Source organism: Hyperolius riggenbachi, chromosome 5 (genome assembly GCF_040937935.1).
Source record: "Hyperolius riggenbachi isolate aHypRig1 chromosome 5, aHypRig1.pri, whole genome shotgun sequence".
NCBI lineage: Eukaryota > Metazoa > Chordata > Amphibia > Anura > Hyperoliidae > Hyperolius > Hyperolius riggenbachi.
Window position 1 is genome coordinate 39260221 of NC_090650.1, and position 26574 is coordinate 39286794.

Genomic DNA, 26574 nt, shown 5'->3' on the forward strand with positions numbered 1-26574 from the left:
TGGACGAAGGCGTGGCTTCAGATGACGACGGCTTGATGTTGTTGTGGAGGAAGTTTGTCCCTCCGAGCGAGCTGTAAAGTTTGTTATGTAGGGTAAAGGTGACCGCCGCCTGCTGCTGTATACAGAAGGGGAGGAGGAGGGGAGCTGTGCAGCTGTATGTAGGAGGCAGGTTACCTGACAGCTCCGGAGAGGACACAGGTAAGATGCTGCTTCTGTGTACAAAACCTATATCCAGACAGTATAGAGACTGTGAAGACAGAAACCAGAGAGCATAGCAGAGAGTGCAGCCAGAGGACAGAGACTACAAGCAGTGCTCAACCAGAGAGTGCAGCCAGAGGGCAGAGAATAGTGCCCAACCAGAGAGTGCACCAGCCAGAGGGCAGAGAATAGTGCCCAACCAGAGAGTGCAGCCAGAGAGCAGAGAATAGTGCCCAACCAGCAGCCAGAGAGTGCAGCCAGAGGGCAGAGAATGGTGCCCAACCAGCAACCAGAGAGTGCAGCCAGGGGACAGAGACTGCAGGCAGTGCCCAACCAGAGTGTAACAATAGAGCAGAGAATAGTGCCCACCAGAGAGTGCAGCCAGACAGCAGAGAATAGTGCCCAACCAGCAACCAGAGAGTGCAGCCAGGGAGCAGAGAATGCTGACAGTGCCCAACCAGAGAGTGCAGCCAGACGGCAGAGACTAGTGCCCAACCAGAGAGTGCAGCCAGAGGGCAGAGAATAGTGCCCAACCAGAGAGTGCAGCCAGAGGGCAGAGAATAGTGCCCAACCAGAGAGCAGAGAATAGTGCCCAACCAGAGAGTGCAGCCAGAGGGCAGAGAATAGTGCCCAACCAGAGAGTGCAGCCAGAGAGCAGAGACTAATGCCCAACCAGAGAGTGCAGCCAGAGGGCAGAGAATAGTGCCCAACCAGAGAGTGCAGCCAGAGAGCAGAGACTAATGCCCAACCAGAGAGTGCAGCCAGAGGGCAGAGAATAGTGCCCAACCAGAGAGCAGATAATAGTGCCCAACCAGAGAGCAGAGAATAGTGCCCAACCAGAGAGTGCAGCCAGAGAGCAGAGAATAGTGCCCAACCAGAGAGTGCAGCCAGAGAGCAGATACTAGTTCCCAACCAGAGAGTGCAGCCAGAGGGCAGAGAATAGTGCCCAACCAGAGAGCAGATAATAGTGCCCAACCAGAGAGTGCAGCCAGAGAGCAGATAATAGTGCCCAACCAGAGCGTGCAGCCAGAGAGCAGATACTAGTGCCCAACCAGAGAGTGCAGCCAGAGAGCAGATAATAGTGCCCAACCAGAGAGTGCAGCCAGAGATGTAGAGAATGGTGCCCAACCAGCAACCAGAGAGTGCAGCCAGGGGACAGAGACTGCAGGCAGTGCCCAACCAGAGTGTAACAATAGAGCAGAGAATAGTGACCACCAGAGAGTGCAGCCAGAGAGCAGAGAATAGTGCCCACCAGAGAGTGCAGCCAGAGAGCAGAGAATAGTGCCCACCAGAGAGTGCAGCCAGAGAGCAGAGAAGAGTGCTCAACCAGAGAGCGCAGCCAGGGGACAGAGACTGCAGGCAGTGCCCAACCAGAGTGCAACAATAGAGCAGAGAATAGTGTCCAACCAGAGACTGCAGCCAGAGAGCAGAGAATAGTGCCCAACCAGCAAACAGAGAGTGCAGCCAGGGAACAGAGACTGCAGGCAGTGCCCAACCAGAGAGTGCAGCCAGGGAGCAGAGAATGCAGGCAGTGCCCAACCAGAGAGTGCAGCCTGGGAGCAGAGAATGCAGGCAGTGCCCAACCAGAGAGTGCAGCCAGGAAGCAGGGAATGCAGGCAGTGCCCAACCAGAGAGTGCAGCCAAAGAGCAGAGAATAGTGCCCAACCAGCAACCAGAGAGTGCAGCCAGGGAACAGAGAGTGCAGGCAGTGCCCAACCAGAGAGTGCAGGCAGTGCATGACCAGGAACAAGAGTGCAAACAGGGAAAAGAGCATACAGGTGATGCCCAAACAGGAACCAGATAGTACAGCCAGGCAGCAGAGAATGCAGTCAGTGCCCAATTAGAGAGTGCAACCAGAGAATGCAGGCAGTGCCTAACCAGGAACACGAGTGCAGCCAAGGGACACAGAGTGCAGGCAGCGCCCAACCAGGATCCAGAGAATGCAGGAATTGGCCAACCAGAGAGTCCAACCAGAGAGTGCAGGCAGTGCCCAACCAGGAACCAGAGAATGCAGGAATTGGCCAACCAGAGAGTGTAGCCAGGAAGCAGAGAATGCAGGAAGTGCCTGACCACACTAGGAAGAAGAGTGCAGCCAGAGAGCAGAGAATGCAGGCAGTGCCCAACCAGGAATAAGAGTGCAGCCAGTTAGCAGGGAATGCAGGCAGTGCTCAACCAGAGAGTGCAGCCAGGAACAAAGAATGCAGGCAGTGCCCAACCAGAGAGTGCAGCCAGGAAGCAGAGAATGCAGGCAGTGCCCAACCAGAGAGTGCAGCCAGGGAGCAAAGGATGCAGGCAGTGCCCAACCAGAGAGTGCAGCCAGGGAGCAGAGAATGCAGGCAGTGCCCAACCAGAGAGTGTCGTTAGGAAGCAAAGAATGCAGGCAGTGCCCAACCAGAGAGTGCAGCCAGGGAGCAGAGAATGCAGGCAGTGCCCAACCAGAGAGTGCAGCCAGGGAGCAGAGAATGCAGGCAGTGCTCAACCAGAGAGAGCAGCCAGGGAGCAGAGAATGCAGGCAGTGTCCAACCAGAGAGTGCAGCCAGGGAGCATAGAATGCAGGCAGTGTCCAACCAGAGAGTGCAGCCAGAGAGCAGATAATAGTGCCCAACCAGAGAGTGCAGCCAGAGAGCAGAGACTAGTGCCCAACCAGAGAGTGCAGCCAGAGGGCAGAGAATAGTGCCCAACCAGAGAGCAGAGAATAGTGCCCAACCAGAGAGTGCAGCCAGAGAGCAGATATTAGTGCCCAACCAGAGAGTGCAGCCAGAGATGCAGAGAATGGTGCCCAACCAGCAACCAGAGAGTGCAGCCAGGGGACAGAGACTGCAGGCAGTGCCCAACCAGAGTGTAACAATAGAGCAGAGAATAGTGACCACCAGAGAGTGCAGCCAGAGAGCAGAGAATAGTGCAGCCAGAGAGCAGAGAATAGTGCCCAACCAGAGAGTGCAGCCAGAGAGCAGATAATAGTGCCCAACCAGAGAGTGCAGCCAGAGAGCAGAGACTAGTGCCCAACCAGAGAGCAGAGACTAGTGCCCAACCAGAGAGTGCAGCCAGAGAGCAGAGACTAGTGCCCAACCAGAGAGTGCAGCCAGAGGGCAGATAATAGTGCCCAACCAGAGAGTGCAGCCAGAGAGCAGATAATAGTGCCCAACCAGAGAGTGCAGCCAGAGATGCAGAGAATGGTGCCCAACCAGCAACCAGAGAATGCAGGCAGTGCCCAACCAGAGTGTAACAATAGAGCAGAGAATAGTGACCACCAGAGAGTGCAGCCAGAGAGCAGAGAATAGTGCCCACCAGAGAGTGCAGCCAGAGAGCAGAGAAGAGTGCTCAACCAGAGAGTGCAGCCAGAGGGCAGAGACTGCAGGCAGTGCCCAACCAGAGTGCAACAATAGAGCAGAGAATAGTGTCCAACCAGAGACTGCAGCCAGAGAGCAGAGAATAGTGCCCAACCAGCAAACAGAGAGTGCAGCCAGGGAACAGAGACTGCAGGCAGTGCCCAACCAGAGAGTGCAGCCAGAGAGCAGAGAATGCAGGCAGTGCCCAACCAGAGAGTGCAGCCAGGGAGCAGAGAATGCAGGCAGTGCCCAACCAGAGAGTGCAGCCAGGAAGCAGGGAATGCAGGCAGTGCCCAACCAGAGAGTGCAGCCAGAGAGCAGAGAATAGTGCCCAACCAGCAACCAGAGAGTGCAGCCAGGGAACAGAGACTGCAGGCAGTGCCCAATCAGAGAGTGCAGGCAGTGCATGACCAGGAACAAGAGTGCAAACAGGGAAAAGAGCATACAGGTGATGCCCAAACAGGAACCAGATAGTACAGCCAGGCAGCAGAGAATGCAGTCAGTGCCCAATTAGAGAGTGCAACCAGAGAATGCAGGCAGTGCCTAACCAGGAACACGAGTGCAGCCAAGGGACACAGAGTGCAGGCAGCGCCCAACCAGGATCCAGAGAATGCAGGAATTGGCCAACCAGAGAGTGCAGGCAGTGCCCAACCAGGAACCAGAGAATGCAGGAATTGGCCAACCAGAGAGTGTAGCCAGGAAGCAGAGAATGCAGGAAGTGCCTGACCACACTAGGAAGAAGAGTGCAGCCAGAGAGCAGAGAATGCAGGCAGTGCCCAACCAGGAATAAGAGTGCAGCCAGTTAGCAGGGAATGCAGGCAGTGCTCAACCAGAGGGTGCAGCCAGGAACAAAGAATGCAGGCAGTGCCCAACCAGAGAGTGCAGCCAGATAGCAGAGAATGCAGGCAGTGCCCAACCAGAGAGTGCAGCCAGGAAGCAGAGAATGCAGGCAGTACCCAACCAGAGAGTGCAGCCAGGGAGCAGAGAATGCAGGCAGTGCCCAACCAGATAGTGCAGCCAGGGAGCAGAGAATGCAGGCAGTGCCCAACCAGAGAGTGCAGCCAGGGAGCAGAGAATGCAGGCAGTGCCCAACCAGAGAGTGCAGCCAGGGAGCAGAGAATGCAGGCAGTGTCCAACCAGAGAGTGCAGCCAGGGAGCAGAGAATGCAGGCAGTGTCCAACCAGAGAGTGCAGCCAGGGAGCAGAGAATGCAGGCAGTGTCCAACCAGAGAGTGCAGCCAGAGAGAAGATAATAGTGCCCAACCAGAGAGTGCAGCCAGAGAGCAGAGACTAGTGCCCAACCAGAGAGTGCAGCCAGAGAGCAGAGAAGAGTGCTCAACCAGAGAGTGCAGCCAGGGGACAGAGACTGCAGGCAGTGCCCAACCAGAGTGCAACAATAGAGCAGAGAATAGTGTCCAACTAGAGAGTGCAGCCAGAGAGCAGAGAATAGTGCCCAACCAGCAGCCAGGGAACAGAGAATGCAAGCAGTGCCCAATCAGAGAGTGCAGCCAGAGAGCAGAGACTAATGCCCAACCAGAGAGTGCAGCCAGAGGGCAGAGAATAGTGCCCAACCAGAGAGCAGATAATAGTGCCCAACCAGAGAGCAGAGAATAGTGCCCAACCAGAGAGTGCAGCCAGAGAGCAGAGAATAGTGCCCAACCAGAGAGTACAGCCAAAGAGCAGAGACTAGTGCCCAACCAGAGAGTGCAGCCAGAGAGCAGATACTAGTTCCCAACCAGAGAGTGCAGCCAGAGGGCAGAGAATGCAGGCAGTGCTCAACCAGAGGGTGCAGCCAGGAACAAAGAATGCAGGCAGTGCCCAACCAGAGAGTGCAGCCAGGAAGCAGAGAATGCAGGCAGTGCCCAACCAGAGAGTGCAGCCAGGGAGCAAAGGATGCAGGCAGTGCCCAACCAGAGAGTGCAGCCAGGGAGCAGAGAATGCAGGCAGTGCCCAACCAGAGAGTGTCGTTAGGAAGCAAAGAATGCAGGCAGTGCCCAACCAGAGAGTGCAGCCAGGGAGCAGAGAATGCAGGCAGTGCCCAACCAGAGAGTGCAGCCAGGGAGCAGAGAATGCAGGCAGTGCTCAACCAGAGAGAGCAGCCAGGGAGCAGAGAATGCAGGCAGTGTCCAACCAGAGAGTGCAGCCAGGGAGCATAGAATGCAGGCAGTGTCCAACCAGAGAGTGCAGCCAGAGAGCAGATAATAGTGCCCAACCAGAGAGTGCAGCCAGAGAGCAGAGACTAGTGCCCAACCAGAGAGTGCAGCCAGAGGGCAGAGAATAGTGCCCAACCAGAGAGCAGAGAATAGTGCCCAACCAGAGAGTGCAGCCAGAGAGCAGATATTAGTGCCCAACCAGAGAGTGCAGCCAGAGATGCAGAGAATGGTGCCCAACCAGCAACCAGAGAGTGCAGCCAGGGGACAGAGACTGCAGGCAGTGCCCAACCAGAGTGTAACAATAGAGCAGAGAATAGTGACCACCAGAGAGTGCAGCCAGAGAGCAGAGAATAGTGCAGCCAGAGAGCAGAGAATAGTGCCCAACCAGAGAGTGCAGCCAGAGAGCAGATAATAGTGCCCAACCAGAGAGTGCAGCCAGAGAGCAGAGACTAGTGCCCAACCAGAGAGCAGAGACTAGTGCCCAACCAGAGAGTGCAGCCAGAGAGCAGAGACTAGTGCCCAACCAGAGAGTGCAGCCAGAGGGCAGATAATAGTGCCCAACCAGAGAGTGCAGCCAGAGAGCAGATAATAGTGCCCAACCAGAGAGTGCAGCCAGAGATGCAGAGAATGGTGCCCAACCAGCAACCAGAGAATGCAGGCAGTGCCCAACCAGAGTGTAACAATAGAGCAGAGAATAGTGACCACCAGAGAGTGCAGCCAGAGAGCAGAGAATAGTGCCCACCAGAGAGTGCAGCCAGAGAGCAGAGAAGAGTGCTCAACCAGAGAGTGCAGCCAGAGGGCAGAGACTGCAGGCAGTGCCCAACCAGAGTGCAACAATAGAGCAGAGAATAGTGTCCAACCAGAGACTGCAGCCAGAGAGCAGAGAATAGTGCCCAACCAGCAAACAGAGAGTGCAGCCAGGGAACAGAGACTGCAGGCAGTGCCCAACCAGAGAGTGCAGCCAGAGAGCAGAGAATGCAGGCAGTGCCCAACCAGAGAGTGCAGCCAGGGAGCAGAGAATGCAGGCAGTGCCCAACCAGAGAGTGCAGCCAGGAAGCAGGGAATGCAGGCAGTGCCCAACCAGAGAGTGCAGCCAGAGAGCAGAGAATAGTGCCCAACCAGCAACCAGAGAGTGCAGCCAGGGAACAGAGACTGCAGGCAGTGCCCAATCAGAGAGTGCAGGCAGTGCATGACCAGGAACAAGAGTGCAAACAGGGAAAAGAGCATACAGGTGATGCCCAAACAGGAACCAGATAGTACAGCCAGGCAGCAGAGAATGCAGTCAGTGCCCAATTAGAGAGTGCAACCAGAGAATGCAGGCAGTGCCTAACCAGGAACACGAGTGCAGCCAAGGGACACAGAGTGCAGGCAGCGCCCAACCAGGATCCAGAGAATGCAGGAATTGGCCAACCAGAGAGTGCAGGCAGTGCCCAACCAGGAACCAGAGAATGCAGGAATTGGCCAACCAGAGAGTGTAGCCAGGAAGCAGAGAATGCAGGAAGTGCCTGACCACACTAGGAAGAAGAGTGCAGCCAGAGAGCAGAGAATGCAGGCAGTGCCCAACCAGGAATAAGAGTGCAGCCAGTTAGCAGGGAATGCAGGCAGTGCTCAACCAGAGGGTGCAGCCAGGAACAAAGAATGCAGGCAGTGCCCAACCAGAGAGTGCAGCCAGATAGCAGAGAATGCAGGCAGTGCCCAACCAGAGAGTGCAGCCAGGAAGCAGAGAATGCAGGCAGTACCCAACCAGAGAGTGCAGCCAGGGAGCAGAGAATGCAGGCAGTGCCCAACCAGATAGTGCAGCCAGGGAGCAGAGAATGCAGGCAGTGCCCAACCAGAGAGTGCAGCCAGGGAGCAGAGAATGCAGGCAGTGCCCAACCAGAGAGTGCAGCCAGGGAGCAGAGAATGCAGGCAGTGTCCAACCAGAGAGTGCAGCCAGGGAGCAGAGAATGCAGGCAGTGTCCAACCAGAGAGTGCAGCCAGGGAGCAGAGAATGCAGGCAGTGTCCAACCAGAGAGTGCAGCCAGAGAGAAGATAATAGTGCCCAACCAGAGAGTGCAGCCAGAGAGCAGAGACTAGTGCCCAACCAGAGAGTGCAGCCAGAGAGCAGAGAAGAGTGCTCAACCAGAGAGTGCAGCCAGGGGACAGAGACTGCAGGCAGTGCCCAACCAGAGTGCAACAATAGAGCAGAGAATAGTGTCCAACTAGAGAGTGCAGCCAGAGAGCAGAGAATAGTGCCCAACCAGCAGCCAGGGAACAGAGAATGCAAGCAGTGCCCAATCAGAGAGTGCAGCCAGGGAGCAGAGAATGCAGGCAGTGCCCAACCAGAGAGTGCAGCCTGGGAGCAGAGAATGCAGGCAGTGCCCAACCAGAGAGTGCAGCCAGGAAGCAGGGAATGCAGGCAGTGCCCAATCAGAGAGTGCAGCCAGAGAGCAGAGAATAGTGCCCAACCAGCAACCAGAGAGTGCAGCCAGGGAACAGAGACTGCAGGCAGTGCCCAACCAGAGAGTGCAGGCAGTGCATGACCAGGAACAAGAGTGCAAACAGGGAAAAGAGCATACAGGTGATGCCCAACCAGGAACCAGATAGTACAGCCAGGCAGCAGAGAATGCAGTCAGTGCCCAATTAGAGAGGTAGCCAGGAAGCAGAGAATGCAGGAAGTGCCTGACCACACTAGGAAGAAGAGTGCAGCCAGAGAGCAGAGAATGCAGGCAGTGCCCAACCAGAGAGTGCAGCCAGTTAGCAGGGAATGCAGGCAGTGCTCAACCAGAGAGTGCAGCCAGGAACAGAGAATGCATGCAGTGCCTAACCAGAGAGTGCAGCCAGGGAGCAGAGAATGCAGGCAGTGCCCAACCAGAGAGTGCAGCCAGGGAGCAGAGAATGCAGGCAGTGCCCAACCAGAGAGTGCAGCCAGGGAGCAGAGAATGCAGACAGTGTCCAACCAGAGAGTGTCGTTAGGAAGCAAAGAATGCAGGCAGTGCCCAACCAGAGAGTGCAGCCAGGGAGCAGAGAATGCAGGCAGTGCCCAACCAGAGAGTGTCGTTAGGAAGCAAAGAATGCAGGCAGTGCCCAGCCAGAGAGTGCAGCCAGGGAGCAGAGAATGCAGGCAGTGCCCAACCAGAGAGTGCAGCCAGGGAGCAGAGAATGCAGGCAGTGCCCAACCAGAGAGTGCAGCCAGAGAGCAGAGAATGCAGACAGCGTCCAACCAGAGAGTGCAGCCAGAGAGCAGAGAATGCAGGCAGCGCACAACCAGAGAGTGCAGCCAGGGAGCAGAGAATGCAGGCAGTGCCCAACCAGAGAGTGCAGCCAGGGAGCAGAGAATGCAGACAGTGCCCAACCAGAGAGTGCAGCCAGGGAGCAGAGAATGCAAGCAGTGCCCAACCAGAAAGTGCAGCCAGGGAGCAGAGAATGCAAGCAGTGCCCAACCAGAGAGTGCAGCCAGGGAGCAGAGAATGCAGGCAGTGCCCAACCAGAGAGTGCAGCCAGGGAGCAGAGAATGCAGGCAGTGCCCAACCAGAGAGTGCAGCCAGAGAGCACAGAATGCAGACAGTGGCCAACCAGAGAGTGCAGCCAGAGAGCAGAGAATGCAGGCAGTGCACAACCAGAGAGTGCAGCCAGGGAGCAGAGAATGCAGACAGTGCCCAACCAGAGAGTGCAGCCAGGGAGCAGAGAATACAAGCAGTGCCCAACCAGAGAGTGCAGCCAGAGAGCAGAGAATGCAGGCAGTGCCCAACCAGAGAGTGCAGCCAGGGAGCAGAGAATGCAAGCAGTGCCCAACCAGAGAGTGCAGCCAGGAAGCAGAGAATGCAGGCAGTGCCCAACCAGAGAGTGCAGCCAGGGAGCAGAGAATGCAGACAGTGTCCAACCAGAGAGTGTCGTTAGAAAGCAAAGAATGCAGGCAGTGCCCAACCAGAGAGTGCAGCCAGGGAGCAGAGAATGCAAGCAGTGCCCAACCAGAGAGTGCAGCCAGGGAGCAGAGAATGCAGGCAGTGCCCAACCAGAGAGTGCAGCCAGGGAGCAGAGAATGCAGGCAGTGCCCAACCAGAGAGTGCAGCCAGGGAGCAGAGAATGCAGGCAGTGTCCAACCAGAGAGTGCAGCCAGGGAGCAGAGAATGCAGGCAGTGCCCAACCAGAGAGTGCAGCCAGGGAGCAGAGAATGCAGGCAGTGCACAACCAGAGAGTGCAGCCAGAAAGCAGAGAATGCAGACAGTGTCCAACCAGAGAGTGCAGCCAGAGAGCAGATAATGCAGGCAGTGTCCAACCAGAGAGTGCAGCCAGAGAGCAGAGAATGCAAGCAGTGCCCAACCAGAGAGTGCAGCTAGGGAGCAGAGAATGCAGGCAGTGCCCAACCAGAGAGTGCAGCCAGGGAGCAGAGAATGCAAGCAGTGCCCAACCAGAGAGTGCAGCCAGAGAGCAGAGAATGCAAGCAGTGCCCAACCAGAGAGTGCAGCCAGGGAGCAGAGAATGCAGGCAGTGCCCAACCAGAGAGTGCAGCCAGGGAGCAGAGAATGCAGGCAGTGCCCAACCAGAGAGTGCAGCCAGGGAGCAGAGAATGCAGGCAGTGCCCAACCAGAGAGTGCAGCCAGGGAGCAGAGAATGCAGGCAGTGCCCAACCAGGAACTAGAAAGTGCTGCCAGGGAACAGAGAATGCAGACATTGCCCAACCAGAGAGTGCAGCCAGGAAGCAGAGAATGCAGGCAGTGCCCAACCAGAGAGTGCAGCCAGGGAGCAGAGAATGCAGGCAGTGCCCAACCAGAGAGTGCAGCCAGGAAGCAGAGAATGCAGGCAGTGGCCTGCCGGGAACCAGAGAGTGCGCAATACAGCCTGGTTGCGGACCCCTGCGCATGTTTGTTCCTGGCTGCTCCTGCCCCCGATTGCGCTCCTGTAAACAGGAGAGTTTTGCACAAGCGCAGTTACAAAATTGGCAAACTGCGCATGTGCAGAACGTACTGAGTGCCAGGGGTGCGCAAGTCGGGACCGTACTTGCGAAGTGGCCCATGGCGATCAATCAGACGGACTACAACGAGCTGGATAAATCCTTGTGTATTCTCTGGTGGAAACAAATATGTCAGCCTCCATGTCCATCTCACTTCAAGTGTGCTTTAGATGCTTATGCAGAAATGTAAAAAACAATATGAAAAGGTGTTTGAGCAGCACTGATTACTGTGCTAGGCACAGAGTCAGGCACTGGTACACATATTGCATAGTTTGTGTACAGAATGCTTATCTGGTTCACAGTCCAGCTGACATGTGGGATCTGAACATAGAATCCTGTAAATGTTTTATGAAGAGATGTTATCTTCAGTGCACACCAGCCTGTGTGCCTCCATCTGCCCTCTGCAATCAGAACCTTATACTGTATCGCCAGTCACAGAAATAGGACCGTATTCCTTCTATGTGGTCACACTGTGACATTCAACAGTCTGTTCTTTTCCCTATATCTTCAAATAATGAAACGCACATTAATGCGAGTGTCCTCTCTCTTTCCCCTTGACTCATTTTCTCATGGAGTCTTTTATTCTAGAGCAGAGTTGAGGCATCTGTATATTTGCTTGTGTGTTATCTTTTGTTTTGAACAGGGGTGTCAAACTAAAATACACAGTGGGCCAAACCTGAAAACTAGGACCGTTCTGCGGGGCAATGTCGATGTCTAGAGGCCACCTCCCTCCTGTTTACAGTTCCCTGGTGTCTAGTGGTCCTCCTTCCTCTCTTATACTGTTCCCTGGTGTCTAATGCCTCCCCACCTTTCCTATACAGTTCTCTGGTGTCCAGTGGTTCTCCCTCCCCTATACAGTCTCTTGGTGTCTAGTGGCTCCCCCCTCCCTTCCCTATACAGTCTCTTGGTGTCTAGTGATTCTCCCTTCCCTATACAGTTCCATGGTGTCTAGTGGCCCCGTCACTCTCCTATGCAGTTCCCTACTGTCTGGGGGCTCCTCTTCCTTCCCTATACAGCAGGGCTGTGGAGTTGGAGTTAGAGTCTGAGCATTTTTTGGGTACCTGGAGATGGTGGTTTCATAAACTGAGGAGTTGGAGTCGGATGATTTTTGTACCCGCTCCATAGCTATGCAAGGGCTGTGGAGTTGAAGTTGAGGAGTCGGAGCAATTTTGGGTACCTGGAGTCGGAGTCTGTGGCTTCCTAATTTGAGGAGTCTGATGATTTTTGTACCGACTCCACATTTACCCTCACTAACCAGATAGAATTACTATGTTAGCCACATTTGGCTGGAGCTTGACTCCCCTGGTTTAGACTGTTCTGTTAAATTCCAGTAAATGCTCAGTATAATGGCTGTGTAGTGGCCCACTGATTACCTATTTGGCGGCCTGACCCACTCAACATCACTGGCTTCTGTCACAGTCAGGACTCTATAGTCCTCTATATGCCCTGTAGCCCCATCACTCATTAGCTCCATTGCACTATTTGTGCACTTGTATTTTGCACCTTCTACCTGCTTAAGAAAAAAAAAAAAAACACGGACAAGACCGAAAGTGGCCCAAATGCAATTAACTTTTTCTCCTGAGTAATTTTTCTTTAAAGAGAATCTGTAAACTTGAAAATATCCCGGAGAGGGGGTTACTTATTTCGGGAGAGTGAAGCCTCTGGGTCCTCACAAGGCTTCCCCCGTCCTCCTCCGTCCCACAATGGCAGCGCTAGAAGCCCCCGAATGGCGAGCATGTAAATATTTACCTTCTTTGGCTCCGGCGTAGTAGCGGCTCCGAAACAGACAGAAATAGCCGAGTGCGATCGGGTCCGCTCTACTGCGCAGGCGCGAGTAGTCTGGAGGCTGCCAGCGCTGGATCGGGGCTGCAATAGAGGACAAGGGGAAGTCTCATTAGGATCCGCAGGCTTCCCCCTCCCGAGGTAAGTACCCCCATCAGCACGCAAGAAAATACTCCGAATAATTTTAACAGTATTTATTCACCCATCTTTTTAATTGCAAAGTGCCGAAAAGTCATTTTAAAGAGACACTGTAAACCTAAAGGGACCCGGAGTACTCAAACAAAATGAAATTGGGGCTTCCTCCAGCCCACCGTAGGCCGTGAGGTCCCTCGGCATCCTCCTGGCTCCTCTTCTGGCCCCGCTGGTGCCTCCATTACCGACGTCTTTCGGGCTGAAGGTCAGCCGGTTCTTCCTGAACGGAGACGCTCCACGTCATCACGCCAGCCAGAGTGATAGTCCTGGGCATGTGCAGTTCAGGGTTGGAAAACCGCGCATGCGCAAGACGTGGAGAGTCTCCGGTGGGACCGGGAGAGGAGCCAGGAGGACGCCGGGGGACCTTGTAGCCTACGGTGGGCTGGAGGAAGCACCAGTTTCATTTTTTGAGTACTCCGGGTCCCTTTAAGTTTACAGTATCTCTTTAAAATGACTTTTCAGCACTTTGCAATTAAAAAAATAGGTAAATACTGTCAAAATTATTCTATTTTCTTGCTTGCTGGTGGTTTAAAAGGCAGTGTGAAAATATCACCAAGGAGAAAACCCTGGAGAAAGAGTAATTTGTACATAGGCCCGTGTCTTGTGTCTTTCCTCTCTTGTGAGTATGCGAAGTTCATTTGCCTTGTCTCTTGTTGTATATAGATGCTGAGCAGCGTGTAATCATGGAGAACCATGTGTATGAATCTGTGCAGGAGAGGACCTTCCAGTACCAGGACTCCCTGCCTCCGCTCTCTGTACCATCACTGGAGGAATCCTTGGCTAAATACTGCGATTCAGGTATGTATAGATCAGCTTCTCCATTGCCGTGTTGCTGAAACTATGATTATTACCCTAAACCACCATTACAGCATCAACAAAATATTCAGGTGGTTTTAGGTTCCTTTCTATCTATAGTTTTAAGCTGGTTGTACTCCTATTAATTGACCCTGCACCACAGTGCCAAACACCTACCCCCACCCCTCTCCCAGAGTGGGGTACTCCCTGCTGGACAGAAAAGTACATCACTGGGATTCCTGTCGGTCCGCACATGTGTGCTGTGTCGCACCACGCTCCCTTCGTTCATACTTATTGCGTTGCCCATTAGTGATGGTCATATCTAGGAGAGCTCATGGATAAGCATGTGATTTGCTGGTCATGATCACGTTAAACCAGGAAGTCATCACAAGAAATCAGAAATTTACAAATCTATCAGCTGATCAAACTGATCACAGGCTTCTCCATAAGTTCCTTCTAACCATTGCCATCCCTATTGGGAGGAGGAAACCACGTGGGCGGTCCGTTTGAAGACTGCGTCGTTGTTTTACCTGCAATATATGGTGGTGAAATCTATAGAGTCCATATATACTACGCAATATCCAGTTTCTTTCCCCACAGGCGTAAGATCAAGATAGCTGACGGATGATACAGTCGTGGTTGGCTATAATTACCACGTGTATATCCCACTACCTGTGATTCGGTGTGGATATATATTTGGTGAGCAGCCTGTATGTGAGTTGTTGGCACGTGGTGAGGGTGACATTCACTACCACATGTATGACTGGTTGCCACGCCACCTCACTACCCTCCCTGGATGCAGTGATACGGTGCTGGTTGCGCTACTAGAGTAACAGTATTGCGCTATTTGGATTTATCAACCCATATGCTTTAACATGCATCTTATTTAAAAAAAATTTTTTTTTTTGTGTGTGCAGTTAAACCATTTTTAAATAAAGAAGAATACGAGAAGACTTGTAAAATTGTGAAGAACTTTGAAAATGGAATTGGCAGAGATCTCCACCAAAAGCTATTGCAGAGGGCGAAAACCAGAAAGAACTGGGTGAGCGCCTAATCTTTTGGTATGTTTGTGTAAACTGTGTGGTGTGTGTTAGGCCCGGTTCACATTAGCGTTCCCTGTCCGAATCCGCCTGATCGGATCCGGACCGTATACTGTACAAACGGAACGTACGTTCCGCATAGCAATGCAAAGGCTATGCGGACGTTCACATGCGTACGTTACGTACAGAACGGAGCCGGATCGGATCTGGACTCCGGAGGCTTTTCCAACATGCGCTATGTTTTGGGTCCGGATCATCCGGCCCACGCACCCGGACCGGATCCTGACTGCACCATGCAGATATAGAAACCCATGGGGAACGGAAAGCACAGAACACACTGAAGACAAACACCTGACGTTCTACCCCACTTCCTATGCGTATCCAAGCGGCCATTTCGGTTGGGGGCACATGGGCCCAGCATATCTGGAGTGGAGCAGCAGTGCTGGAGCTGTTTGGCCGTATGTCGGGAGGTGGAGGTGAGGCCTACAGCGGAGGACCTGATTGTACAGGTGCACCAGGTGCACCTTCTGCTGACCCCAACAACTTTAACGGTATTTTGTTATTTTTTTACGATCCGGATCCGGATGGCAGCCTGATACATTTGCATTTAAAGGTGTATCTAAGTAACATGAGGCATAACAAGATAAGAGTGTACAATCCTACTTAGAACTTGCCTTAGTTCACTTTTTTAGTTTTTATTTATTCATTGCAAGGGTTAATAAACCAGTGCTTTATATCTGCAGTCGGACTGTCACTGCAGCTCCCCTAAAAAATGAATGAGTGACTTGGCTGTCGTTTAAACTTCAAACCTACATTTTCCAGCTTTAAAATGAAAATAAGACTCAAAGATTTACGGGAAAGTTCTATTTAAGATTAGTTCTACAGATACAATTATCTATCTCATTCGTTTATTTTCGCTTTAGGTCTGCTTTTAAGGACATCCGAGGCGAAACTAAACTGATGAGAAAAACAATTGTATCTATCCTCCTTCTCCTAAAAATGACTTTTTTTTAGACACCCCACAGTTCTATTTTATACATAAATGTAGTTTTTAAGTTTTTACTGTTTCATTGTCTCTGCTCAATGACACCTTCATTGAAGTATGCCAGAGCTAAAATATATGACTTATTGACCCTTTTTATTGCTTTCCTGCTCTCAGAAGCCATTTACTGACAGGAAAGTGTTTTATGGCTGTAATTACTTATCAACGGACCCGGGCAGAAACTGTCCCTTTCATACTTGATGAAGGCAGAGGAAAAAAAAAAAGGAACACAGCATAGTTATCTATGTGCTAGGCACTGTACATGCCCATGTCTATCCCATCAATTCACTTGTCACTTCGTGTGTCCTTTTAAAGGGAACTCGAGGTGAGAAGGGTATGGGGGCTTCATGTTTATTTTCTTTTTAAATAATGCACATTGCCAGGCTGTCCTGCTGATCCTCTTTCTTTAATACTTTTAGCCATAGACCCTGAACAAGCATGCACATCAGATGTTTATGACAAATCTGACAAGATTTGCCGCTTGCTTGTTTCAGGTGTGTGATTTAGACACAACTGACCAGACAGATCAGCTGGACTGCCAGGGAATTGGTATTATTAAAAGGAAATAAATATGGAAGCTTCCATAGATCTCACACCTTGGGTTCCTTTAAAACAGGGGTGCCAAACTCAAATACAAAGTGGGCTGAAACTGTACACTGGGACCTAGTTGTGGGCCAAAATTGTACAGTGGGACGAAGTCGCGGGCCAACCTCAGTGTCTTCTGACTACCTTCCTCCCTTATAAAGTTCTCTGGTGTCTAGTGGTCCTCCCTCCCCTGTACAGTTCCCTGGTGTATAGAGACCCCCACCCTCCCCTATACAGTTCCCTGGTGTATAGTGCTTTCCCCCTACCTCCCCCATATGGTTTCCCTTGTTTTAAGTGCCCCCCTCCTTTCCCTATACGGTTCCCTGGTGTCTAGTGGCCCTCATTTATATAGTTCCCTTGTACCTAGTGCATTCCCCCTCCCCATATGGCTTCCCTGGTGATCTAGGGCTTCACCTCCGATATAGCTTCCCTGGTGGTCTAGAGTGAGCCAAACATAATGCAAAGTGGGGAAACCACTTGCAGGCCAAATTTAATGGTTCTGAGAGCCATATTTGGCCTGCGGGGCGGAGTTTGACATGTATGCTTTAAAACAAGACAGGAGTTTGATGATGGGACGTGGAGTGAGTATGCAGGATCCGTGTAGCGGTGTTGATGCAGAGTGTGAGCCGCTGCGTCCGGATCAGTGTCAGATTACACAGCCGTTTCAGTAATCCATTTGTGAAAGCGGATTTACTTACAGAGGCAAGGAGGGAACCTGAGCTCTCCTGGAATGTACGCAGCTTTACATTTCCTACTCTGTATATTTCTATAGATTGCAATAAGAGGGGTTTTTGGTTTTTTTTTCTTGGGGGGGGGGGGGTGGAGATTAGGTTTTTTATTTGTGAGCATGTTAAGCATTTGCAGCTTCATAGCTCTTCCTTGCTTAAAGTGAACCCGAGGCGGCTCCATGGGGGACAGATGATGGGACACAAAGGCATGTTCTCTGCCTCATAACATGCCTCTGTGTCTCCACACTGCCGCGCTGACCCCCCCTCCCGCCGCGCTATAGCCCCCTCAGATTGGTGACATTAATTGTTGCCATCTTGGAAGTAAACACAGGGAGAGGAATTCCCTGTTCAAAAAGGGGTTGGCTCTTTCTGGCCACTACTGCAGCTTAGTAAGGAAGTATAAGAGATGTTAATATTTCCAATTTGAAGCACATGTTGTTGCAGTTTGCATGCAGGTTACATTTCTAGCATTCCAGATCTGCAGAATCTGCATTTGGTGGTCCAGTTTGAATGCAGACAAACTGAAATTCATTTATTGTCTAGCAGTCTCACCTCTCTATCCACTTCCACCACTTCAGTGTATAATTAAATATTTAACCTTCAGTCTGTTTTAGCTGTGTGTACCTCATATCACTCTGCTCAGCCTCTTATAGAACGGTGAAATGTTTCTTTATGCACTGAGCAGGGACAGGGAAATCTGATCAGTGGCAGGTGCAGTGCTGTCCAGAAAGAGTTTACTTCTAAGCAGTACAGGGAGGAAGTGGGTGGGATTAGCTCTGAGCACACAGGGAGAGACTAGCTGCTGCCTTCTCCTAGCTCCTCCCTGTCCGACAGCTGTTATCTTAATGGGAAATGGATCCAGCCAGGTACTTTTCAGTATATGTATTGCAGAAAGTACACACTTATTTTGGGCAAAAACGTTATGCATTGCTAATTAATGCAAATTAGAAATAATGGGAGTATGAGCTGGGGCTTTAAAGGATACCTGCACTGTCATAGGAAAACTTGCAAGATTTTCTGTAACTAGTCATGGGGCTGTTACTGTATGGCCTCTGACAGATGGTGGGTATTCCATCTGTCAGGTGCTCCCATGGACATTTTGGCTCAGCACCTGCCTTATAGTGGTCTCTGTCTCCTGCATGCAAATCTGAGCAAAACCGCTAGACTTTTTCTAGTCCTTTTTTGTACTTAGACTGAAAGTCAGCATTTCTACTTTGCTCTAAAAGATTCCTCACAGCTTGATGGCCCGTTCACACTTAAAACTGCAAAACGCCGGCGATTACTGCTGGCGTGCGGGAGTGATTTTTCCACGATTAACACGGAAAAATCACTGTAAACTGTAGCGGTTTGGGAGTGATTGCGATTAGCAAACGCGGCAGTGAGAACACTGCTATAGTATAGTGTTACATGTGCTAGAGGTTTTTAAAAAAACGCTAGCGGTTTGCCTTGAGCGGGAATCGCGCGATTCCCGTTCAAGTGAGAATGAGCCCTGAAAGCTACTATCCCAGAATTATTTTTAAGCAGAACATTACTGAAATGGTTAAACAAAGCACTTTGTCTTGCTATTCAGCTTCAAATCCACATCCAAACTGGTGATAACAGTATCTTTGTTTACATTCCAATGTTGATACGTGTGTGTAATGCTGGGAATAAAAGATGAGATTTTTCAGCAGATTTACTGTCCGTTCGATTTTCCGATCGTTTTTCTAATCGATTTCCATTCACTTCTATGAGAAATCAATCAGAAAAACGATCAAAAATAAGATCAGACCTGTCGGAAATTATCTATCGAACCATCTATATGCCCAAAAATCTTGTGGTGTATTCCCAGCAAAACAAGTAAAAAACATTCCCTGAGAAGCTCTCTCTGCTTCAGGCACACACACAGTTCAGAACCGCTCATTAGAAGATTTTAATATATAATGAAAAGCAGTTGGAATAAAATGCAATGACAGCTTTCAGGGCAAGATAAACTACACTTTGGAAACTTGTAATTTGTAAACAGACAATATTACTTATGCACAAAAGCAAATATGATAACTGTATGAATAATAAAAAGTAGAAAAACACATTTTTATGGAATGTTATGTCAGAGTTTCAGACCGCTTTAAAAGGAACCAGAGGTATGAGACCTATGGAAGCTGCCTTATATATTTCCATTTAAACCATAGCATTTGCCTGGCAGTCTGGTCTAAATCGCACACCTGAAACAAGCATGCTGCTAATCAGCCGTGGAGTGGCTGGATAGTGTAATGGTTAAGGGCTCTGCCTCTGACGCAGGAGACCAGGGTTCGAACCTCTGCCTGTTCGGTAAGCCAGCACCTATTCATGAGGAGACCTTTGGCAAGTCTCCCTAACACTGCTACTGCCTATAGAGCGCGTCCTAGTGGCTGCAGCTCTGGCGCTTTGAGTCCGCCAGGAGAAAAGCGTGATATAAATGTTCTTTGTTTGTTTGTTGTCAGATTTGTTATACATATCTGATGCTGTGCATGCTTGTTCAGGGTCTGTGGCTTAAAGTATTACAGGCAGAGGATCAGCAGGACAGCCAGGCAATGTGCTTTATTTAAAATGAAAAAAACATGTCAGCCGCCATATCCCTCTCACCTCAGGTTCCCTTTAAAGGAAACCAGAGATGAACGCTTTGGCACAAAATAAACATATCCCCGATAGATTTTACTAAATAAATACTATACCTGATATTATCGCCACTCTGGTGTGCCGTTTTTTTTTTTGTTTTTTTTTACTAAAACTCCATGCAAAACACAGTTCATCAGAAAAGCATATTATTTAGTGGGCTGTGTGCAAAATGAAATCACCATTTCTAGAAACCCCTTATGACTAACAAATATAGATGAAAAAAGAAGTTTTTCAATATACCCTTTACAATAGTAGACACCAGCAGCTCCTCCCATATCATCACAGCTCTCTGTGATGTTGCAAGTACTATACAGAACAGGAAAGCAGAGCCAGAAGGGGGCAGGCTTAGGCTTGAAAAGACATCAGAGAAGACAAACTCGGCTATGATTCCTGAGCAAAGCCAGACTGAATGCTCAGTCTGGGATTTTATCAGGGCTGATAACAAGCAGGCTGAGCTTGTTATCAGAATGAAAGAATGAAACAGAGAGCAGGGTAGGTGTTTTCTCTAATGTTCCCACTGATCTATATGGTAAAATACATGAGGGTGCTTCTTCTCTGGTCCACTTTAAATTTAGGGATGGCAGTGCTTAGGAGAACTCCATGGAGAAGCATGTGATCAGCTGGTAGATTTGTAAGGCTCTGATTTGCTGGTCGTGTTAATGCGTTGAAATAGTGGCTGGATAGTGTACTGGTTAACATGACATGGGCGACCAGGAGTCGAATCCTGGCTTGGGTCAGTACCTATTCAGTAAGAAGTCCTTAGGCAAGACTTCCTAATACTGCAGCCCCTTGAGCGTGCCCTTAGTGGCTGCAGCTCTTGAACGCTTTGAGTCCAACAGCAGAAAAGTGCCATACAAATGTTAGGATTATTATTAGTATTATTAAAGGGAACCCGAGGCGGGGACAAATTTTATAAAAAACCAAAACAATGCTATCTGATCCGGGTTGATGGGCAGATCAGGTAGCCGCAATCCCCTTCGCTCCGTTGGCCTGCATTCCCTCACTTTTGATTTAGTGACCCCTGGGGGTCACCACGCTGGAAGAAGCTGCTCTAACAAAGAAGGGTGCAGGTGGAGCGGCCAGGGAGAGAGACAGAGCTGCCCAACGGCAGCTGGGGAAAGCCTGCAGGAACGCCCCTAGTGGGTTTAAACACCCAGCTTCTACCTCTCTCCTCCCTTACCCTCCAAAATCATTATTGCCAGTTTTGGGGGGATATAGCGCTGTGGGGGGGGGGACACAGAGGCATGTCCTACAGCAGGGAACATGCCTCTATGTCCCATCTGCCCCCCCACCGCACCACCTCCGGTACTCTTTTTAAATCTGGAATTCATCACAGCAAATCAGAACCTTACAAATCAATCATCTGATCAAACGCTTCACACGCTTCTCCATGAGTACTCCTTTATGCTGGGCATACACGGTACGTTTTCTACCGTGTAATCGAGCCGCTGATGGCTCGATTAATAATTTCCGACATGTCCGATACCCCGCCGGATCGATTCCGCGCTCGATACCGACGGGCAGGACAAAAGAAGAAACGACCGGAAGATAAGGAAGCGCCTGCGGGTACGAGCGGGAATCGAACCGGGCGCCGGCGGAGACGAGCGGAGAAGCGCCGGAATAGAGCCAGCGGCTCGATTACACGGTAGAAAACGTACTGTGTATTCCCAGCATAAGCCCCTTCTACACCATACAATTTTTTGTGCAATTCGATTCATCGATTCGATTCAATCCGACATGTTCGATCGGGATTCGATTTGATCGGTAGTGTGATCGATTTGCCATTGTTTTGCAATGTCATTCGACCACACTATCAAATCGAATCCCGATCGGACATGCATGATTGAATCGAATCGATGAATTGAATCGCACAAAAAAATTGTATGGTGTAGATGTGGCTTAAAGGAATTGTCAGGCAAAAAAAAAATAAAAAAAAGAGTTGTTTCATTTACCTGGGGCTTCTACCAGCCCCCTGCAGCAGTCCTGTGCCCTCATCGTCACTCCCTGCTCCTCTGGTCTCCCGCTGCCAGCTAGTTTCGTTTTTGCCGACTTCGGGGTCCGGGGCCGCATTGCGTACATTTTTACGCATTCCCGCTGGTGCATTAACATATACATTTTTACGCATTAGTGGTCCAACGTGTATTAACACGTAAAAATGTATGTGTTAATGTTCCTGCACCAGCGGGGATGCGTAAAAATGTACACAATGCGAAACTAGCTGGCGGCGGGGGACTGAAGCAGCAGTAAGGATCGGCGAGGGCACAGGATGGCTGCATGGGGCTGGTAGAAGCCCCAGGTAAGTGAAACTATTTTTTTTTTTTTTTTTGCCTGACAATTCCTTTAAGCAATGCCATCCCTACTTATGAAGACATTAAGCTGGGCAGGTTCTGTGCTGTGTTTACCCAGGCTGGCTACATGCGTCATACATCAACCTTATCTTTTAACTATTTCCCTTTCTATGCAAGCAGATTTATTTTCTGCAGTTTTAAAGGGAACCTAAATTGAGAAGGATATGGATTTCTCCTTTTAAAATAATATCAGTTGCCTGACTCTCCTGCTGATCCTTTGTCTCTAATACTTTTAGCCACAGCCCCTCAACAAGCATGCAGATCAGGTGCTCTGAAGCAGGGCCGGGCCGAGGCATAGGCTGGAGAGGCTCCAGCCTCAGGGCGCAGTGTAGGAGGGGGCGCACAATTCATTCAGCTGTCATTGCTAATTGTGTTTGAAGCAGAGAGAAATAAGAGAAGGGGATACATAGCAGTGACTGCAAGCCAGATAACTAGATATTAAAGTGTTGGGGAGGTTGTGGGCCCTGTAGCACCTCTTAGTCTAATAGCAATCAGTGTGTGATGGTTGGGGTAGGAGGGATGGAGGGGCGCACTTTGGTGTCTCAGCCTTGGGTGCTGGAGGACCTTGTCCCGCCTCTGCTCTGAAGTCAGACAGGATTAGCTGCATGCTTGTTTCAGGTGTGTGATTCAGCCACTGCTGCAGCCAAAGAGTTCAGCAGGACTGCAAGGCAACTGGTATGGTTTAAAAGGAAACATCCATATCCCTCTAATGCCGGGCATACACGCCTCCGGCTCGATGCTGGCGCATCCCCGCTCGTGCACACAGATCGGTCCCCGCGGGCGACTGCTAACCAGCCGCTCATTTCTCCCATTGTTCTCCCCGCCGGTATCGAGCGCAGTATCGATCCAGTGGGGTATCGGACAGGTTGGATCTTATCAATCGAGCCATCAGGCTCAATTTATAAGCCTCCCTCCTGTCCGTGTATGCCCAGCATAAGTTTATAGCACACTTACAAAATTTGCATGTGTTTTTTGCAATGCGAAAATGCAGGCGATGCTTCTCTATAGAGATTCGCAGTGGTAGTGGGATAGTGTGCTTTTTTTTGTTTTGGTTTTGTCTTGACTATATGGATGTACAGTAAAGTCTAGGCATTTTTCAGAGTCATTTTGTATTTTATATATATATAGACTATATTTTACCAATTTTCTATCTTTGTAATGGGGGCATGGCTTGTGTGATGTGTATTGATGGGTGGAGTTTAACCTCTTGCCGACCGCTCCACGCCAATTGGTGTGAACGCAGCGGCAGCCCTAGGACCACTCCATGGACGATTGGCATGAATGACTTCTTATGGGGCTTGCAGGAGAGCGTGTGCGCCAATGTGCGCGCACCTCCGCTCTGATAACGGCGCTCCGCCTTCAGTCTCTCAGCAGCGATCGCCGCTCGGAGACTGTTAGACGACACAACCGCCGTCTAATAACCCTGTACAGCACTGCGATCTAAGGCAGCGGTGTACTGGGGACAGCCGTGCGGCTGTCCCCTCTGTAGGCAGGGAAGTGATCGGCTGTCATAGGCTGAAGCCTATGACAGCCGATCATGCTGATTGGCTGGCGGGGGGAGGTAGGGGGGGGGGGGATAAAAAAAAATAGGCAAATTTATTAAAAAATAAATAAAAAATATTTATAAAAAAGAATCCCGGACTGAGCATTCAGTCTGGCTTTGCAGGGAATAATTATAGCTGAGTCATTATAGCAGAGCCACAAGGGGGCAGGCTTGGGCTTGAAAAGACACCAGAGAAGACAGACTCAGCTATAATCTTTCCGTAGCAAAGCTAGACTGAGTGCTCAGTCGGGGATTCTTATCAGAGGTGATAACAGTCAGATTAAACAGAGAACAATTAAACAAAGAGAAGATTAGGTGTTTACTGTCATGTTCCCACTGATTTATAAGGTAAAATACAAGAGTGTGCTTCTTCTCTGGTTCTCTTTAAAGCTGCAGTGGCTTATTTAGTAAAAAAAATGGCCTTGTCACTAGGGGGTTTAACACTGCGGCCCTTACGTGCTTAAAGCACTAGAAGGTTTTACATCTCAATGGCCTACATACTGAAATCTTGTCCTGGTTTGGGAAGTACATGAAAGAATGGACAAGCAATTTAATTACCGATTGGAGAACCTTTCTGCTACGCTTAAAGCAATCCAGTAAAAAAAAAAAAGTAAGATACCCTCTTTTAGTTTGCAGACGTGCTCCCTTTTGTGTACCAGCGTGACCGTACTGCGTCAGCGCGTGCGCACAGCAGCAAGGAGCTGCTTAAGGCAAGCAGCTTCAGCTATTTGCGCAGGCATGGCTGTACTCATGCAGGTGCAGTGGTGGGGAGTGTGACCACGAGAACATATCCAGCAAGCTGTTGTCAGATATGTTCAGAGGGTCCCTGCCTGGCAGCGGTGGGGTGGAGGATGAGGAGGCTATGAGAAGCCTCCGGACTGTCCAGAGGCTTTCCTGTACCTAGGTAAATTTCCAGCTTTTTTTTTTTTTCTTGGCCTGCTCTGGTTCACTTTAGGGCCCCCTTTCCCTTAGGACATCTATTTTCGTATCAAACGCAATGAACGAAAGAAAATCATTTGAACTTTGTGTGTATATTTGCATGAATTATCTCATGCAGCCATGTTAAATTTGTAAATCATTAAAACCGAAATGGACGCAATGTCCAAAAACATTCTGCAGGCTTTGTTTTTCACGTAGAATCGGATTTAGTGGAAACTGTACATAACCTGCTATAGAGATAAACCTCTAGGAATCCAGAAAAAACTTTTGTGTGGTGATTTTGGTAGATTAATCTGAAGTTTTGATGAGCAAGTCTTGTAACAGAGTTCCCCAACCCTGTCTTCAAGGCCCACCCAACAGTGCATGTTTTGCAGGAAACCACAAACATGCACAGGTGAGGTAATTAGTATCTCAGCAGAGCTGATTAACTACCCTGTGGATTTATACAAAACACGCATTGTTGGTGGGCCTTGAGGACAGGGTTGGGGAACACTGAAGATACTTACCTCCCCAAATATCTTCTTCATATTACTCTCAACCTTGCATTCTCCATCAGAAATAGGATCCAAGTCAGAGAACTGAAGGCCTTCAGAATAAGATCCTCAGGGGTTCCTGGGAAAACACCGAATCTTTTTGCAGGAAATGTAGTCCGGTTTTACTCCTTGCCAGTGCGTGTGCAGTGCAATGCTCCGCCCCCATTCCATTGCAACGCCCAAAACGTCATTCATATGAACCTGTGGCAGTGAGCTGAAGGGGTCATATGCATAGCGCATGTGCCATATCTCCCTGTTGGACAGGAAGTACGTCACTGTGTTTCCTCGTCGTATTCCCATCGTTCTGCTCATGCACCACCGCCAACATGTTTAATTTTTTTGCGTCACGCGTTGATTTACATTACTTCCGTCGCTGCAGAAGCAGAGCTGTGGAGTCGGAGCAATTTTGGGTACCTGGAGTCAGTGGTTTCATAAACTGAGAAGTTGAAGTCGGGTGATTTTTGTCTTGACTCCACAGCCCTGTGCAGAAGTCCGAGCTGTTGACTTTGTGGTGGTTCAGCAGCTGATCGGGCATTACCAACGCGCTATGCCCCATTTCCTTGCATTGTTGTTGTGTTAACCTGTGGTGAAACAGTAACGCAACCCACACTTGCAAGGCAAGTGCAAAAGGGGCCGAAAGGTTTTTGCAGGCAACTTTTTGTAACTTTTTTTTTTTTTGAACATCAAGTGATAAATGAAACTTGTTTATATTCTCTTTCAGCTGGAGGAATGGTGGTTGAACGCTGCGTATCTCGAGGTCAGGATGCCTTCCCAGCTCAATGTCAACTTTGGTGGCCCGGGACCTTACCTGGAGCACTACTGGCCAGCCAAGCTCGGCACTCAGCTAGATAGAGGGAGCATAGCGGTTTGGTACACTCTGAAGTTTTGGGATCTCATTAGGAGGTGGGTGACACATGCTACATCACAGCTGTTCTTAATCTTACAGGTCAATCCTGTTGAATTAGTACTCATTGTTTGACCAGATGGCACAGGACTGCTGTCCAGCTCACCCACCTGGAACACCCATTGCAAAGGGGAGGGGGGGCTCCGGCACCCTAATTTATTAGGCGCCCAAAGATAGGTAATGGGATGAAACAAAAAAATAATAATAAGGTGGAAGGAGGTGTCTTTACCAACCCAAACCACAGGGTTAATGTAAAAAAATTAAATTTATTTTATTTATTCGGCACGATTCAAAGGACAACGCGTTTCACGGGTCTCAGCCCGCTTCTTCAGGTCAGTACAAGTGCCGTTAAAATATGATCACAAGCATGGATGCCCCCACCCCTAGTACTATACATTACATCTCCATTGGAGGTGTTCACTTTCCGGGTGTGGTGTTATCTACAACCAAGAAGAACCAGCCAGGAGTGTGGCCATCCAGTTCCAGTAGGACCTGGAACACCGAGCGGGGGCGGCTATTTCACCGTTGGTGATATACGGTGGTTGCAGGGACTGCCACCCACCTTTTGTAAGTATAAATACTCTTATACTACAATCTAACATCTAATACTCCACAATACTGCTCCATTTGGCTCCTGCTCTCTTCTTGTCATACAGGTGACTGTGGTATCCCCACAGTGACCACCTTGTCTATTCATTTATTTTAAAGTCTTGGCAACACAGCAAGGCAGTGATAAACTGTTCCGCACCACCATCCCCAAACACGGGGAACTTAATGATACAGACAATGGCATACATCAAATATGGGCACTGGTACAAAATACAGAACTGGTGATTACAATGACAAATGTAACATGATGAATAAAATGTATAACAAAATGCAAGCTATGAAATT

At 50.0% G+C, this 26574-nt stretch overlaps 1 protein-coding gene across 1 annotated transcript in view; it reads left to right on the top strand.

Annotated features, from left to right (window-relative positions):
* Positions 1 to 65: 65 nt before the first annotated feature.
* CROT (carnitine O-octanoyltransferase) overlaps positions 66 to 26574 on the top strand; it is a 66677-nt gene continuing 40168 nt past the window's right edge. The window contains exons 1-4 of the mRNA XM_068235510.1: positions 66 to 198; positions 13250 to 13384; positions 14299 to 14423; positions 25498 to 25679. Coding sequence (XP_068091611.1) covers positions 13270 to 13384; positions 14299 to 14423; positions 25498 to 25679 — 422 coding nt within the window. The 5' untranslated portion in view covers positions 66 to 198; positions 13250 to 13269. The remainder of the gene's footprint in view (positions 199 to 13249; positions 13385 to 14298; positions 14424 to 25497; positions 25680 to 26574) is intronic.